This window comes from Aquarana catesbeiana, linkage group LG13 (genome assembly GCF_042186555.1).
Source record: "Aquarana catesbeiana isolate 2022-GZ linkage group LG13, ASM4218655v1, whole genome shotgun sequence".
Taxonomy (NCBI): Eukaryota; Metazoa; Chordata; class Amphibia; order Anura; family Ranidae; genus Aquarana; species Aquarana catesbeiana.
The window spans coordinates 228,386,817-228,405,199 of NC_133336.1; the positions used below are offsets into that span (position 1 = coordinate 228,386,817).

Consider the following 18,383-nt stretch of genomic DNA (forward strand, 5'->3'; position numbering starts at 1 on the left):
GCCTGAAATCAGAAGATCCTCTCGGACTACAAAGGGGATACCATACCTCTCAACTTTTTAACTTCAGAATGAGGGAATAAGTGAGCTGTGGCACGTGTAACGGCAAATTGTGGGTGTGGCCTAAATCTTAATGAATGAAGGGTCTTAATGGGTGAAGGTTAATAAAAACATCCCTCTCACAAATGCCCCCCCAGCTCTCTCACCAATTCCCCACCGTAGCTTTCTCAGCAATTCCTCATGGCTCGCTTACAAATCCCCCCTCCTCTGTTACTAATGCCCCACCCCCAGGTCTCCCACCAATTCCCCCCTCCTCTGTTACTAATGCCCCCCAGCTCTCCCACCAATTCCACCCTCCTCTGTTACTAATGCTCCCCTGAGCTCTCCCACCAATTCTCCCCTCCTCTGTTACTAATGCCCCCCCAGCTCTCCCACCAAGTCCCCCTTCCTCTGTTACTAATCCCCCCAGCTCTCACACCAATTCCCCCCTCCTCTGTTACTAATGCCCTCAGCTCTCCCACCAATTCCTCCTCCTCTGTTACTAATGCCCCCCCCAGCTCTCCCACCAATTCCACCCTCCTCTATTACTAATGCCCCCCTGAGCTCTTCCACCAATTCCCCCTCCTCTGTTACTAATGCCCCCCAGCTCTCCCACCAAGTCCTTCTTCCTCTGTTATTAATCCCCCCAGCTCTCCCACCAATTCCCCCCTCCTCTGTTACTAATGCCCCCGTAGCTCTCCCACCAATCCCCCCCTCCTCTGTTACTAATGTCTCCCCGCAGCTCTCCCACCAATTCCCACCTTCTCTTTTACTAATATGCCCCCCCCCTATTCCTGTTGTCCCTAACTCAGCACCCCCACCAGCACAGTATGTAACCAAACCAATGTAACACAGATTTACAGCAAAACCTGAACATGTTAAAGTTTTAAGCAACTGCTTAAAGAACAGACTGGCCTGAGAAGGGTTAAGATAACAGAAGATGGTCATAAATAATTGAAGCTGCAGGAGAACCTAGAGACTATTCAAGCCCAGCTCTCCTGCCTTTAAATAAAAGTTTTCTGAAGTAGCGGAGAAGTGCTGGAGATCTGGGAAGAGACTGAGAAGAGGTCTATTTGAAACTTAGGCACTAAAAGCCAAGGAAGAGAGACAGAAAGAAAAAGAGAAATAGAGCCCAAGTCCACATGCTGACAATACACCCAGAAGTAGCAAAGCCTTCTCTAATACCAAGCCTAATTAAAAAAAAGAAAAATAGTTTAGCTTAGCTAAGGGTGAAGGGTGGATCTCCAGAATACTTGGCTGATCTGTGAAGCAGGACCCCCTTGTATTGTCACACCCCCCTCCTCCTAGGAACATGAATTGAGTCTGGGGTCATTGCGACAAACGAGAAAGCAGCAACTAAAGCTGGCTTGCAGGACTTGCTGAGCTTTGGATGGGTAGGGGGACTCCAGGAAAGCTGCGACCCTCCCTGACTCACCCATGGAGAGAGAGCAGAAGAGCTGGGAGTTGATGTGGACAGATAAGCATACACACACCCAAACCCAATACACAGGGGACGATGACACAGAACAGGCAGGAAGGAAGGTGAGAAGCCACTTACCCGTTATCACCCAGGCCTGTGCAGGATAATCACCTGTTGGTAGCAGGGATATGCCCACCAGAAGATGCAATGTACAGGGAGGGGTGTACTGTATCAGGGAACGATGAGGACTGCTCCCGCCCTGACAAGTCCTACTATCACTCAGCTGGGTGAGCTCAGGGCGCAGCATTCTGCACCCCAAGCCCACCCTTTTTTTTAAGCCAATTAGAGCCTCAGGTTCTACTCATGTGCTTAAAAAAAACAAAAAAAATTTAAATCCATGCGTCCGGTGCCCTGCATGTAGATTAGGGGTCAGGTGCATTGATTAGGGGGTGGTGCCCCTGCGCCCCTATGGAGCGGCTGCCATTGATCAGATTATAACAAGGTTTTAGGAAAAACTATTTCATGGTTGATGAATGAGAGTGTGATAAGATTCTAAGATTTAGACAATGAAAAAAGAGGGGGAAAAATTGGGACTTTAAAGGAAAGTGTGCGTCTCCATCCCTGTCTGTATGCATAAATAAGGGGGAAGGTTGGGACTTTAAATGAGGTGTGTGCAATGGAGCCGTACAGATCCACAGATATATGAATTTCTGTATATACTTTTATTACTAATTGTTTATTAATAGACCAGATGTGGCATAGATAGAACAAAATAACATGCATATAAGCATAAAGAGTATCAATATATGAATTTATAACCAACATGGCACAAAAACAATAGAAATTGTACTTCATGATCCCGCAGGGAGAAAAACATTGTCATTTGATCAGGTATAATAAAAATTGATTAGAACCATAATAAATGGTGGATAACAAGTAGATGCATCAGAATAGGCTGGACGTGTTTCGTGGACTCCAATCCACTCATCAGGAGAAAGTGCATCGCTGTTCTAAGGGAGATAAAAATCACCAAAGTGATCTAATGTAACTACAAACTGGGAGAATAGAAGTAATTTAAAAAATGGCTAGCCATAGCTGAAATATTCACACAAGCCCTGATATCAAGACCATGCAATACCACATGCCGGGGGTTGGCCAGAAATATATGTCTGACACGGGAGCTGAGGAGGGGGCCAAAGCGAAAACCAGGAACACAGGAGCAGTCCCCCATGGGATATATTGTGTAAACACTCTTCATGTGATTATTGATGGGATTTCTATGTTATATGAGATAAATAAAATAGAATAAATGGTGTATACCCATAAAAATATAAGTAGGTAGGTTTATAATAATATAACCCATAAACCACAGAATAGAAATGATGTGGAGCATATAAACCAAGGTGAAGAAATGAAAAGAAAATGTGCATGGATATAGTGTGATGGAGAGCATGATTAAATAGTAGAATAGAGCACCCAAGCCCACCCTTTTTTGAAGCCAATTAGAGCCTCAGGTTCTACTCATGTACTTAAAAAAAAATTGAAATCCATGCATCCGGTGCCCTGCATGTAGATTAGGGGTCAGGCGCATTGATTAGGGGGGCGGTGCCCCTGTGCATCTATGGAGCGGCTGCCACTGATCAGATTATAACAAGTTTTAGGAAAAACTATTTCATGGTTTATGAGAGTGTGATAGGATTCTAAGATTTAGACAACAGTCTGGGATTGGCTAGTAAGGGAGTTTGAAAATTAGATCTATGTTACTTTAGCTACATTATCTAGATTTTTTCATGGTTAGAATGGTAAACTGTATCAGAATATTATTGTCTCAGTCAGTCCTGTTATACTCACTGTAATTTCTCTATTGGGCTTGTTGTCAGAGCTTCCATCAAATCCCTGAAATTAGGACCCACCAGCTTGTTCTCAGACAGGTCCAGTCTCCTCAATGTCTGGTTATTTCTTATTCCAGATGCCAGGTGGGGGCAGGAACTGTCTGTCAGGCGAGTATAGGACAATCTGTAGAAGAAAAGAAGAATGTTACTAAAATTAATTTCTCCTCCAGAAATTAATGCAACTATTCTCTACATGAATTGAACTCATTTCTTTTTTTTGGAAATATTTACAGTATCTCACAAAAGTGAATACACCCCTCACATTTTTGTAAAAATTTTTTGTATCTTTTCATGTGACAACACTGAAGAAATTACACTTTTGCTACAATGTAAAGTAGTGAGTGTACAGCTTGTATAACAGTGTAAATTTGCTGTCCCCTCAAAATAACTCAACACACAGCCATTAATGTCTAAACCGCTGGCAACAAAAGTGAGTACACCCCTAAGTGAAAATGTTCAAATTGGGCCCAAAGTTTCAATATTTTGTGTGGCCACCATTATTTTCCAGCACTGCCTTAACCCTCTTGGGTATGGAGTTCACCAGAGCTTTGCAGGTTGTCACTGGAGTCCTCTTCCACTCCTCCATGACGACATCACGGAGCTGGTGGATGTTAGAGACCTTGCGCTCCTCCACCTTCTGTTTGAGGATGCCCCACAAATGTCCATCACCTTTACCCTCAGCTTCTTTAGCAAGGCAGTGGTCGTCTTGGTGGTGTGTTTGGGGTCGTTATCATGTTGGAATACTGCCCTGCGGCCCAGTCTCTGAAGTGAGGGGATCATGCTCTGCTTCAGTAACTCACAGTACATGTTGGCATTCATGGTTCCCTCAATGACAGTGCCGGCAGCACTCAGGCAGCTTCAGACCATGACACTCCCACCACCATGCTTGACTGTAGGCAAGCCATACAGTATCTCACAAAAGTGAGTACACCCCTCACATTTTTTGTAAATATTTTATTATATCTTTTTATGTGACAACACTGAAGAAATAACACTTTGCTACAAAGTAGTGTGTACAGCTTGTATAACAGTGTAAATTTGCTGTCCCCTCAAAATAACTCAACACACAACCATTAATGTCTCAACCGCTGGCAACAAAATTGTGAAAATGTTCAAATTGGGCCCAATTAGCCATTTTCCCTCCCCGGTGTCATGTGACTCATTAGTGTTACAAGGTCTTAGGTGTGAATGGGGAGCAGGTGTGTTAAATTTGGTGTTATCACTCTCACTCTCTCATACTGGTCACTGGTAGTTCAACATGGCACCTCATGGCAAAGAACTCTCTGAGGATCTGAAAAAAGAATTGGTTCTCTACATAAAGATCGCCTAGGCTTTAAGAAGATTGCCAAGACCCTGAAACCGAGCTGCAGAACGGTGGCCAAGACTAGGGATGAGCCGAACACCCACCGGTTCGGTTCGCACTAGAACCTGCGAACGGACCAAAAATTCTACACTAACTTGTAGCTTTAGCTGAACACTGTTCAGAGGACGCACTACACTAACTTGTAGCTTTAAGTTAACACTGTTCAGAGGACGCACTACACTAACTTGTAGCTTTAGCTGAACACTGTACGGAGGTGGCATTACACTAACTTGTAACTTTAGCTGAACACTGTGAGAAGGATGCACTACACTAACTTGTAGCTTTAGATGAACGCTGTTCAGAGGACGCACTACACTAACTTGTAGCTTTAGCTGAACACTGTGCAGAGGTCGCACTACACTAACTTGTAGTTTTAGCTGAACACTGTGAGGAGGACGCATTACACTAACTTGTAGCTTTAGCTGAACACTGTGCAGAGGTCACACTAAACTAACCTGTAGCTTTAGTTGAACACTGTGAGGAGGACGCACTACACTAACTTGTAGCTTTAGATGAACACTGTTCAGAGGACGCACTACACTAACTTGTAGCTTTAGATGAACACTGTTCAAAGGACGCACTACACTAACTTGTAGCTTTAGCCAAACACTTTGCAGAGGTCGCACTACACTAACTTGTAGTTTTAGCTGAACACTGTTCAGAGCACGCACTACACTAACTTGTAGCTTTAGCTGAACACTGTGCAGAGGTCGCACTAAAATAACTTGTAGCTTTAACTGAACACTGTGCAGAGGTTGCACTACACTAACTTGTAGTTTTAGCTGAACACTGTGGGGAGAATGCACTACAGTAACTTGTAGCTTTAGCTGAACACTGTGAGGAGGACGCACTACACTAACTTGTAGCTTTAGCTGAACACTGTGCAGAGGTCACACTAAACTAACCTGTAGCTTTAGCTGAACACTGTGAGGAGGACGCACTACACTAACTTGTAGCTTTAGCTGAACACTGTGAGGATGACGCACTACACTAACTTGTAGCTTTAGGTGAACACTGTGCAGAGGTCGCACTACACTGACTTGTAGTTTTAGCTGAACACTGTTCAGAGCACGCACTACACTAACTTGTAGTTTTAGCTGAACACTGTGGGGAGGATGCACTACACTAACTTGTAGCTTTAGCTGAACACTGTGCAGAGGTCACACTAAACTAACCTGTAGCTTTAGCTGAACACTGTGAGGAGGACGCACTACACTAACTTGTAGCTTTAGCTGAACACTGTGAGGATGACGCACTACACTAACTTGTAGCTTTAGGTGAACACTGTGCAGAGGTCGCACTACACTGACTTGTAGTTTTAGCTGAACACTGTTCAGAGCACGCACTACACTAACTTGTAGTTTTAGCTGAACACTGTGGGGAGGATGCACTACACTAACTTGTAGCTTTAGCTGAACACTGTGAGGAGGACGCACTACACTAACTTGTAGCTTTAGCTGAACACTGTGCAGAGGTTACACTAAACTAACCTGTAGCTTTAGCTGAACACTGTGAGGAGGACGCACTACACTAACTTGTAGCTTTAACTGAACACTGTGCAGAGGTCACACTAAACTAACTTGTAGCTTTAGCTGAACACTGTGAGGAGGACGCACTACACTAACTGTAAATAGTCTAGCTGCCTGACTGTGGTACTAATAGGATCAAAAGCACACCAGCAATTTTCTTCAGGTAGCTGTAAATACTGTAACAAGACAAGCCTGCCTGTCAGTAGGAAGATAACAGGAACGGATCTCGCTAAACTGAATACAGTGTGTATATATATATATATATATATATATATATATATATATATATATATATATACACAACACCTGGGATGCATATATATATATACACAATACACTGTAAGTGCAGCTAACTGACTGACTGTCCTGCCTATTCTATCTAACTCAAATGAAATGACACTGTCTCTCTCTCTCTATCTCTCAGCATGCCGGAACACACTACACAGGGCCGCCGTGCAGGTGGCCTTATACAGTGTGAGGCGTGTTCTAAACCCCCTGAGCCATAATTGGCCAAAGCCACCCTGGCTTTGGCCAATTACAGCTCTCTCTACTGATGGCGCTGTGATTGGCCAAGCATGCTGGTCATAGTGCATGCTTGGCCAATCATCAGCCAGCAATGCACTGCGATGCCGCAGTGAATTATGGGCCGTGAATTTGGCTCAAACGGCCCATGTCGTTCGCAATTCGATGAATGGTCGAACAGACGATGTTCAAGTCGAACATAGGTTCGACTCGAACGCGAAGCTCATCCCTAGCCAAGACCATACAGCGATTTCTTTGCTCGTGATGAGTGGATGTATTGAGCTAAACGAGTAATGACCGTAGGCCCACTATCTTCTGCAGTAGTAACATCCGCGGTAATAGCCGAGGTAGACTCTTGAATCTCCTAAGTACGAAGGTGGGTTTCTGGTACCACCTGTTCTGGACTAGCGGTCACTGTAGATGCCTCTGAAGAAATGCTGGCAGTGGGAACTGACACTTCCACTGCAGTATCCGCAGGCTCGTCTAACACCTCTAGTTCCCTAGAGGAAAAGTCCACCCGGGCTTGGGCAGGATTGCCAGAATTACCAGCTTCGGTACTAGAGGTAGGCTCCTCTATGGTGGTGCATCCACGTGCCCAATCCAGCTGCATCATCCGCGATGGTAACGACGGTCTGGCAGCTATCAGCAACATCTCCCTACATTGACAACATCAACTCCAAGGGAGCATAAGTAGGGCAAACCTGGAACACCGCAGGCAGACAATCCCCATAGCTGCGGAGCTCTGAGAGATATACAAAGCGATCTCACCCTTTGGTACCATCCGAATGCCTGTGTCAGTAACCGTGGTTCCGGAGGCGAAGAATCAGGTGATTTCCCACAGGTCATATTCATGTTTGGCACTCGCAGTTCACCCAGCTGTGTTAGAGAAGCGAATGAATATTCGCTTTCCTAACACTGAACCACCTCTCCGGCAATCAAGTGCTCGGGTCTGTTACCCATCACCTGATTGGCTGAAACGAAAGGCACTGTGATTGGACGTCTATCAGGCGTCCAATCATTGGAGAGGATGGGAGAAGACATCAAGGACATGGAGGAGCATGGAGGACATCGCTCGCCGCCCGCCGCCATCACCCACTGCCCCACCGAGACAGGGTAAATGCCGGGCAGGGCGGGGGGGGCACAGTGGCAGCATTTGATGGCACAGTGGCAGCATTTGATGGGCACAGTGGCGGCAATTGATGGGCACAGTGGCGACAATTGATGGGCACAGTGGCTGCGTTTGATGGCACAGTGGCTGCGTTTGATGGCACAGTGGCTGCGTTTGATGGCACAGTGGCTGCGATTGATGGGCACAGTGGCTGCGATTGATGGGCACAGTGGCTGCGATTGATGGGCACAGTAGCTGCGTTTGATGGGCACAGTGGCTGCGTTTGATGGTACAGTGGCTGCATTTGATGGTACAGTGGCTGCATTTGATGGTACAGTGGCTGTGTTTGATGGTACAGTGGCTGCGTTTGATGGGCACAGTGAGGCTGCAGTTGATGGGGTTTTTTTTTTGGAATATTTCAGTTTGTTTGCGCCCCCCCAAAAATGTTGAGCACCATCTGCCACTGGCCACGACCTTAGCTTCTTTTCCACCAGAAATGTTTAGGGAAATTATAGTAACTTTACCTAAGCCAGGAAAGGCGTCTGACCGCCCTCAAAATTATCGCCCAATATCTTTGCTTAATTTGGACTTAAAGCTCTATGCCAAAATTATAGCTAATAGGTTACTAGATATCTCCCCCTCTCTAATCCAGGCTGATCAAATGGGTTTAATGAAGGGTAGGCAATCAGAAGATGGCACTAAGTGAATGTTCAATCTATTGGGAATAGCGGAAATCCACAAATCCCCATCAGTTTTTCTGGCATTGGATGCTGAAAAGGCGATTGATAGGGTGCACTGGGACTTATCAAACATAATATCTCTGCACTTTACACCTGCCAATCTGACCAAGTTTTTACATCTAGTGCATTATCCATCACCACTGGGGTGTGTCAGAGGTGCCTCCTTTCTCCCCTAATTTTCCCATCGCTTATGGAACCTCTAGCTGCCCTAATTAGAACTCATCCTCAGATAAAGGGTATCAAGGTAAGCGGCCAGGCACACAAAATAGGTCAGTTTGCAGAGGATGGGATTCTAATGCCGCGTACACACGAGCGGACTTTACGGCAGACTTTGCCCGGCGGACGGGATTTTGTTGGAGAATTCGATCATGTGTGGGCTCCAGCGAAAAATTGTTTTCTCAAAAGTTGGACGGACTTAGATTTGAAACATGTTTTAAATCTATCCGTCGAACTCAAGTCCGGTCGAAAAGTCCGCTCGTCTGTATGCTAGTTCGAAGGCCAAAAAGCCACTCTAGGGCAGCTATTGGCTACTGGCTATGAACGACCTTGTTTTAGTCCGGTCGTACGTCATCACGTACGAATTCGACGGACTTTGGTGGATTGTGTGTAGGCAAGTCCGTTCATTAGGAAAGTCCGTCGTAAAGTCTGCCGTAATGTCCGCTCGTGTGTACGCGGCATAACCCTCACTGACCTGTTGTCTTCTTTGAAAGCAGTAGAATCTGTCTTAGATAAATACAGCAGAGTACCTTACTACAAACTCAACATTTCTAAATCCTCTTAGAGCTGCACGATTCTGGCTAAAATCACGATTTTTTTGCTTAGAAGATAGATCACGATTCTCTCACAATTCTCACGGCGTAACAACATCTTTCACATTAAAACAAAATTGGGCTAACTTTACCGTTTCCTTGTTTTTTTTTTTATTCATTGAAGTGCATTTTTTCCCAAAAAATTGCATTTGAAAGACCTCTGGGCAAATACAGTGTGACATAAAATATTGCAGCAATTTCCATTTTATTCCCTAGGGTCTCTGCTAAAATATATTTAATGTTTGGAGGTTCCAAGTAATTTTCTAGCAAAAAATATTGATTTTAACTTAAGAAAGAAGTTTCAGAAAAAGATTTAGACTTTAAGTGGTTAAACTTCCTGCATTTACACATTGTTTAAAACTTGGCAGACTGAGGCTTATTTATTTACACAGAAGTTCTTTCCCTTTGATCTAAGAAGGAAGCTTAGTTAAAATGTATCAAGTTAAAGATTTGGCAGATGCTTTCTTTTGACATCTGAGTAATCAGATAGTCTCCAGCAAACTTTCTTATCTAGGTGTCACTCTCACTTCCCCTACCACACAGGCCTATGAGGCTAACTATGAGGCTTTGCTAAAGGTTATCATTAAAGATTTCTTCCATATAGCCTAGTTTCAGCCTTCAGATAAACACTGAAATAGATTGAGCTATGATTCCTAATCATGACTTACAATCTCTATTATTGGCTAGGGCTATCTTATCTCCCCACTCTAATATTGCACTCCCCTCCATTCTGGCTTCCTCAGAAGCCTGGGAATTCTAACTAAAACACCCCAATCCTAAACACCCTAGCGTAACTTTAGATATCCCTTTGAGAGTCTATGAGCATCTCTTACCTTCGTTAAATGTCTCCCATTAGCTAAAAGAGGGCCTCGCTACCTATGGAGACCTTACAGAACAAACAGTAGGCATCCATGCCAACTCCTACTTACGACTAGAATACTTTCATCGCATACACCCTTTTCTAGGCATTGAAATGTACTCCACATTGTGGCAATACTTTAATCAGCAGAACCCTAGTAGAGGAGGAATTGTTTGGTTCTATGATTATCTCCATCACCCAGGTCCTTTTATAAACTCCGCAAAGATGGTCAGTTGAGAAAGATTGCTCTAAATCCTTCTCAGCCGAGGATTGGCAACATGCTTTAACTAACAATATGAGTGTATCCCATTGTGTAAATCACTGGGACAATGCATTCAAAATCCAATATAGAAGCTATTTAACGCCATTAAAACTCTCTAAACTCAGTGGCAGGTGGTGCTCCATTGGTCGGAGGGGCAGCAGACGGACCTGACCATGGACCCCCCCCCAGACCACGCACCATAACCCCACCCGTCGACAGCTCACATACCATGTGCTGACAGGTGGAGATGGCGGCGGTTGCTTGTATCCTCTGTGTCCCAGCTCCATATGTCTCCTCCTCAGCAGCCAATAGGATGGCTTGTCCTTTCAGCCACCCGCTTCCTGATTGGTGGGGAGGAGATTCACCTTGAAAATAGCAAATATTCATTCGCTATTGTCACAAAATTTGGTGGGCTCAGAGCGCAGTGCTCTGCGCCCCGAGACCACCCTTTTTTGAAGTCTTTTAGAGCCTCTGGCTCTAATCACATACCCAACCCCCCTTCCCCATTGGAATCCATGCATCCGGTGCCCTTCATGTAGATTAGGGGGCCAGACACATGGACGGGGGGCGGTGCCCATGCTCCCCTATTGGATGGGCCGCCACTGTCTAAACTGCATTCTGATGCTTCTCCCCTATGTTGGGGCATCATTGGAAACTTACTGCATATCCTATGGACATATAAACCCTGTAGGAGTTTCTGGAACTCAATTTTTTTCCTTATATCACAAGGTACTGGTATACTGACCACCCCATCACCATATTTAGCCCGGTTATGTCTTACAATAGATTCCTTCCCAGCGCAGTATAGAACGATAGTTTCCCCTATCCTCATAGCAGCAAGGCTAGCAATCACCTCTGCCTGGAAGTCTTCTAATGCAATAAACATTTCAGAAGTCATCCGAAGGGTCAATTCCCACTATCTCTATGAGAAATTCATTGCTGTTAACAACTAGGGTCTGAAAACCTTCCAAAATACCATATTTATCAGTGTATAACACACACTTTTTTCCCCTTAAAATCAGGGGAAAATCATGGGTGCATGTTATACGCTGATCCCCGCTAATTGTGAGCTATTGGCGGCGATCGCCGCCGACATTCACATAGCGTGTCATAGTGGAACTACTGGGATTCTATATTCAAAAGATCAGAAATAGAATACCAAGCCTTTACTGGTTTACGTGGTTTTACTGATTTACTAAGGTCTATAAAGTTTATTTGTGTTGTTTCCTTTCTTGTTTTGTTATAGAGGTTCCTGTGTGTTCCTCTAAAAAATATACTTTGATCATCATTGTGTAACTGTACTTTCTCTACTCTTTAATAAAAACTTGATAATAAAATTGAAAGAAATGTATTATAAATATATATTTATGTATTGTTATCGTTAGTGTTAGTGTGTAAATTTGTGTTTGAAAAACTGCTGTGCAAATACCCTGTGACATAAAAATTTGCAAAACCCATCATTTTATTCTGTAGGGGCTCTGCTACATAAATATAGAATGTTAGGGGTTCTAATTATTTTCCAGCAAAAATACTGACGTTTACTTTTACTGTTACTTTTACAAAAAGTATCCAAAGAGGGCAGGTCTTAAAGTGGATTATGCCTGAAGTAGTCCTTGGATGTTGGGCCTCTCTATGTGGCTAGTCTGTGTAAAAGTCTCACACATGTGGTATCTCCATACTCAGGAGGAGTAGCAGAATGTATTTTGGGGTGTAGTTGCAAGTATGCCTATGCCGTGTGTGAGAAATAACTTGATATGACTTTTTTTGTGAAAAAAAATATATTTCTTCATTTTTCAGAGAATTGTGGGAAAAAATTACAACTTTAAAAAAACTTACCATGCCTCTTACTAAATACCTTGGACTGTCTACATTCCAAAAAGGGGTAATTTGGGGAGTATTTGTACTGTCTTGGCTTGTTAGGGCCTCAAGAATGAGAATGCGGCCGTCAGTACATCTATTTTCAGTGGTTGATACCATAGCTTGTAGACTCTATAACCTTTACACAGACCAAATAATATACACTGATTTGTAGGAGTGGACGATTGGAGTGCTGGACTATTATTGCATGAGATTTATTATATTTTAGTTATGGATTTATTGCTTTATTCATCTTATCAGTCGTTTATATATATATTCATATGATCACATTTGGTACACATGGACAATTTAGAAATTGGTAGTGTAATTATATGAAATAGATTTTTACTCAAGTTTATTTATGCTGGAAGATTGTTTCTTTTTATATATCGTTGGCCAGAAACAACATAGTGAACCCAAGATATATACACGGACACATGGATACATTTTTTGTATGTTTTTTTCCAGATTAACAGGTCACACATTATTTGATGTAGCACATATATAGTAATCATATAGGAGGTTGCACTGCATTTTTTTGCATTATTTCTTATAAGAGATGCCAGGTGAGGGTTGGTTCTCAGGGTTAGCTGACTCACTGGGAAGCCTGGGAATGTAACTGGTGGTTGTGGCAGCTGACCACAGAGGTTAGCTGAGGAAAGATGCTGCTAATCTCTAAGGTCTAGGAGGACCAGAGCGATGTCATGACGTCACTTCTGGCTTCCGCCCCGATGTAAACACTGCCATTTTTTTGGGGGGAAAGATCGTTATTTTTTTTTAACTTATGCTTTCCATTGTATAGGAGAGATGTGGGGTCTTATAGACCCCAAATTTCTCCATAAAGAGGACCTGTCATGCTTTAATATTATCGCAAGGGATGTTTACATTACTTGCAAAAGGAATAAAAGTGATAAAAAGGTAAAGGGGCAGTGTTAAAATATTAAAAAGTATTTAAAAATAAATAATAAAAAATGTTTTATGTGCCCCTTCCCCCCATGCTAGCACGCAATGGTGAACGCATATGGGGTCACACCCACATATGTTTAAGCAGATTGTTTTTTCCTTTTCCCTTCTATCAGTGCTCAGAAGACCAGAGCGTTCCCCTGCTTCACCTCAGGATAGCTCCGATTACCTCCGTCCCTCCATCCCTCTGCTCGGGTTTCACAATGCACAGAGCGCACACACGGAAGCCTCCACTGCTGACACCTAGGCTTGGTTTCTACAGCAACCGTCCCTCCTCCCCTTCGTGTTCTCACAGGAATTACACAGTGATTAGCAGACCCTCGAGATATTTTGACAGTTTCTCCCGGCAGACGTTCAGGGGGGGCAGCGGGGGAAGAAGAGGCAGCAGGCAGTGAGCATAGAGGAATCCGTTCCTAACAAGTTATATTACTCCTGGGGCACCGCATACATGAAGTGTACATGGAGCGAGGTGATCACACGCTCTCACTCCTCACAGACTTTCTCCTCCATCTGCTTCCGGTCCCGCCCCCCCATCCTACCTCCACACCCACATATGTAAATGTATGGTATCGCCAGGAACGTCAGAACAAGAGTAATAATTTTAGCACTAGACCTCTTCTGTAACTCTAAACTTGTAACCTGTAAAACATTTAAAGCGTTGCCTATGGAGGTTTTTAAGTACAGTAGTTCAGCGCCATTCCACAAGCATGTGCGATTTTAAATCATGACATGTTAGGTATCTATTTATTCAGCATAACATCATCGTTCATATTTTACAAAAAATTGGGTTATGTATTATTTTTTTACAATTCATTAATGTGTATTTTTTCCAAAAAATTGCATTTGAAAAACTGCTGCGCAAATACAGTATGACATAAAAAAATGCAACAACCACCATTTTATTTTCTAGGGCCTCCACTAAACAAAATATATAATGTTTGGGGGTTCTAAGTAATTTTCTAGCAAAAAATACTGGTTTTTACCTGTAAACGAAAAGTGTCAGAACAGGGCTGGTCCTTAAGTGGTTATTGTACATTGATTTTTATTATGTAATGTGATCATAAAACTATTCCAGAATATTATTGTCTCAGTCAGTCCTGTTATACTCACTCTAATTCCTCTATCCGGCTTGTTGTCAGAGCTTCCATCAGATCCCTGAAATGAGGACCCTCCAGATTGTTATTAGACAAGATCAGTCTCCTCAGTGTCTGGTTATTTCTTATTCCAGATGCCAGGTGGGGGCAGGAACTGTCTGGCAGGTGATTATTATACAATCTGTAGAATAAGAGAAGAATGTTACCAGAAGAAAATGAATTTCTCCCCCAGGAATGAATGTACCTATTCTCTACATGAATGGAACTCATTTCTCATTATTGGAATCATTTATATGAGATCACTTTATAAATTTCCAGGAAATAATATTTTTTAAGAAAAATGTTATAATGGAGTAGACCCACCATTATAGTTCACCATGTGTAGAGACGGTGATATCTCCATACACAGGATGAGCACAGAATGCCACTGACATGACTCGCATTGTGCTATAATCTCCTTCTGTATGGAGTATGAATGATATCAGCAGACAGTGTGAGGCCAGAATCAGCATTGCTAGTGATTGGACAGGATGATTTTATCTGATATTCTATTTATCTCTGCTGATAATAGCTCTGTACTCATAGGAACTAATAGGGAGATCCCCTGACACTAAATATAGGATCTACACTGATACTGATTGGTTGATGTGTATCAATAATGAGATCCCCAGACACTGAATAGCGGATGGTCATGTCAAGTGACATGAAGATCATATGATGCTCTGATTGGTCACTGCAGTTAAATCAGATAGCCCCAATCTACAGTATCATCTCCTTTAGTTTCAGCTTTATATTAGTTAAGAGAAGACATTAAAGTGGTTTTAAAGTCAGAATTTTTTTTATCTTAATGCATTCTATGCATTAAGCTAAAAAGCCTTCTGTGTGTAGCAGTCCCCCTCAGCCCACCTAATACTTACCTGAGACCCATTTCTATCCAGCGATGTGCACCAGTGCCTTTATCATCGGGGACTCTCCCTCCTGATTGGCTGAGACACAGCAGTGGCGCCATTGGCTCCCACTGTTCTCAATCAAAGTCAGTTAGCCAGTCAGGAGAGAGAAGGGACACAGACGAACAGCAGCACCATGTCTGAATGGATACACAGAGCTGCAGCTTGGCTTGGGTGCCCCCATAACAAGCTGCTTGCAGTGGGGGCACTCAACAGGAGGGAGGGGACAGGAAAACCAGTGAGGGACCCAAGAAGAGGAGAATTTGGACTGCTCTGTGCAAAACCACTGCACAGAGCAGGTAAGTATAACATGTTTGTTATTTTTAAAGAAAGAAAAGGAGACTTTAGTATCACTTTAACAATCATATATTAGAAAGGTTTTAAGAAAAACACAATTTTATGGCTGATAACAGTGTGATATGATCCAAGAAAGAGTGAGTTTGGGAATGGTTATTTAAAGGAGATTTATTTTATATTATATTATCAACTTTTCATTTTATGTAATCCGCAGAACAAGGAGAAAAAACCCTCAGTCACCACACACCATACAAGCCCCGGGTGTTATAGGTGATCGCAGCCTCAGCCTAACTGTAAGGTACCTGTGATAGGTAGTGTCCGAAGTGGAGCTTGTGTACTGAGGATTCAGGCGAAAACTTAGTCAGGCAGATCAGGTTGGCAACAGATCAGGCAAAGCGGTACACAATCGAAATTCGGAGAGTGGCCAGGCAGGCAAAGGTCATACACGAGCTGGCGGTGAAGTACAAAATCAGCAGGCTAGAGAGTAGTCAGGAATTCAGGCAGAAGTTCATATACGGTATTCAGAGTCACAAAGCAGTCACAACACCCAGGGAGCTAGTCCACACAAACAGGCACTGAGAGATAGGAAGTGCTGCTATTTATGGGCTGCTTTGCAGCACTGCAGCTGTGGGACCAGGAACATCCCGGTTCGAATACACCCAGGTACATGACACTAACTACATCCAGGCCACGCCCCTGACATGTTTTGTCCCACCCACAGAGCTTAGTCATGAAAGCTCCTCCATGACTAAGCCCCATGCGTGGGACAAAATATGTCAGGGGCATGGTCTGGATGGAGTTAGGCTAAGGCTGCGATCACCTATCACACCTATTACACCTATGCCTCAGGCATCTGCGGCTCTGATACTATCCAAAGACACTTCCTATATCTTCCTACTCTACAGATCACACGGTCCCCTGCCCCCAGGGACGTGTGCAGGCTACAGCTCTCCCCTGTACACCTTTGGAAACAGGCATATCCAACAGTCCTGCATCGCTGCAAAAGAAATACATATGACTTTTCAACTATACCATTGCAAAACGTTTTGGACGTGGACTATTATGGAGCTCAGAATAAGTGACTATACATCACAGGATATACCCTCCTACTAAGCACTCCTCCCCATGTACACATGTCGGCTTACTGGCTCACACAGACTGTGTTCCCGTTCACTCAGGCTCTGATGAAGAGGTCATCCTCGAAACGCGTCAGCATTTTGTAAACATCTGCCTCTACATGGGCATATCCCCATTTTAAACCCTTCAGTGTATATTTTGTTACCTGTTTATATGAAAGTATTATTTGTATTATTCAGATGGTTTTATCTATTTGTTTGTTTGTATTCCATTATACATGATTAAACCAAATATTTTTTGATGTAAGCAGTTGATCACGCGCCCTCCATCCACCTCTTTCCACAAAGTCTTCTCCAGACCACCCCTGGTCAGCTGAGGCAGCGGGAAACGCATTACCATCTCTTTCATACCTTTTACCATCTACAATACTACCTTTTACACAACAAACGCTCTCACAAGGAGTAATTCTTACCATATTGTATCTATTTTTCGCGATCACCTATCACACCCATGGCTTGTATGGTGTGTGGTGGCTGATATTTTTGCCGGAGTGGAGACCCTAAAGTCAGCTTAGCCGTTCATGTGATTTGAATGTCAAACTATCCCAGAATATTATTGTCTCAGTCAGTCCTGTTATACTCACTGTAATTCCTCTATCCGGCTGCTTGTCAGAGCTTCCATCAAATCCCTGAAATGAGGACCCTCCAGATTGCTCCCAGACAGGTCCAGTGTCCTCAGTGTCTGGTTATTTCTTATTACAGATGCCAGGTGGGGGCAGGAACTGTCTGTCAGGTGATTCTTATCCAATCTGTAGAAGAAGAGAAGAATGTCACTAGAAGAAAATGAATTTCTCCCCCAGGAATGAATGTAACTATTCTCTACATGAATGGAACACATTTCTCTTTATTGAAATCATTTATATTAGACCACTTTATAAAACTCCAGGAAACAATATTTTATAAGAACATTTTTATAATGAAGTAAACCCCCCAATATTGTCATCCATGTGTAGAGACAGTGATATCTCCATACACAGGATGAGCACAGACTACCACTGACATGACTCACATTGAGCTATAATTTCCTTGTGTATGGAGCATGAATGGTATCAGAAGACAGTGTGAGGCTGGAATCAGCAGTGCTAGTGATTGGACGGGATGATTTTTATCTGATATTCTAATTATCTCTGCTGATAAGAGCTCTGTACTCATGGGAACTAATGGGGAGACCCCCTGATACTGATTGGTTGATGCGTATTAACCTGTTCCCGACTGGCTCACGCAGATATACTGTGGCAGAATGGCTTCTCTGGGCTAAATTCTGTATGGGTACCTCCATTCCCTAACCTGCCACCTAAGGGCACACGCGCCCGCTGCACGACGGGGGGGACCTGATACGCGTGTGGACGGGCACGATTGCCGATGGCAATGCGTGATCACATGCATGAGCGCCACCACGGGAATTTGTGTACGTAAACACACAAATCCATGTGCTGTCAGGGAAGAGGAGCCATATCGTTTGTTCCTACTAAGTAGGAAAAATGATATGTCTCCTCTCCTAGTCAATCTTATCCCCCCACAGTTGGAACACACTGAGGGAACACACAAA

General features: G+C 43.5%; 1 protein-coding gene across 1 annotated transcript in view; it reads right to left on the reverse strand.

Annotated features, from left to right (window-relative positions):
* Nucleotides 1–18,383, reverse strand: part of LOC141116888 (NACHT, LRR and PYD domains-containing protein 3-like) — a 62,428-nt gene that overhangs the window by 10,919 nt on the left and 33,126 nt on the right. The window contains exons 6-8 of the mRNA XM_073609368.1: nucleotides 17,419–17,583; nucleotides 14,471–14,635; nucleotides 3,308–3,472 (exon numbers count right to left, since the gene is read on the reverse strand). Of these exons, the coding sequence (XP_073465469.1) occupies nucleotides 3,308–3,472; nucleotides 14,471–14,635; nucleotides 17,419–17,583 (495 nt within the window). The remainder of the gene's footprint in view (nucleotides 1–3,307; nucleotides 3,473–14,470; nucleotides 14,636–17,418; nucleotides 17,584–18,383) is intronic.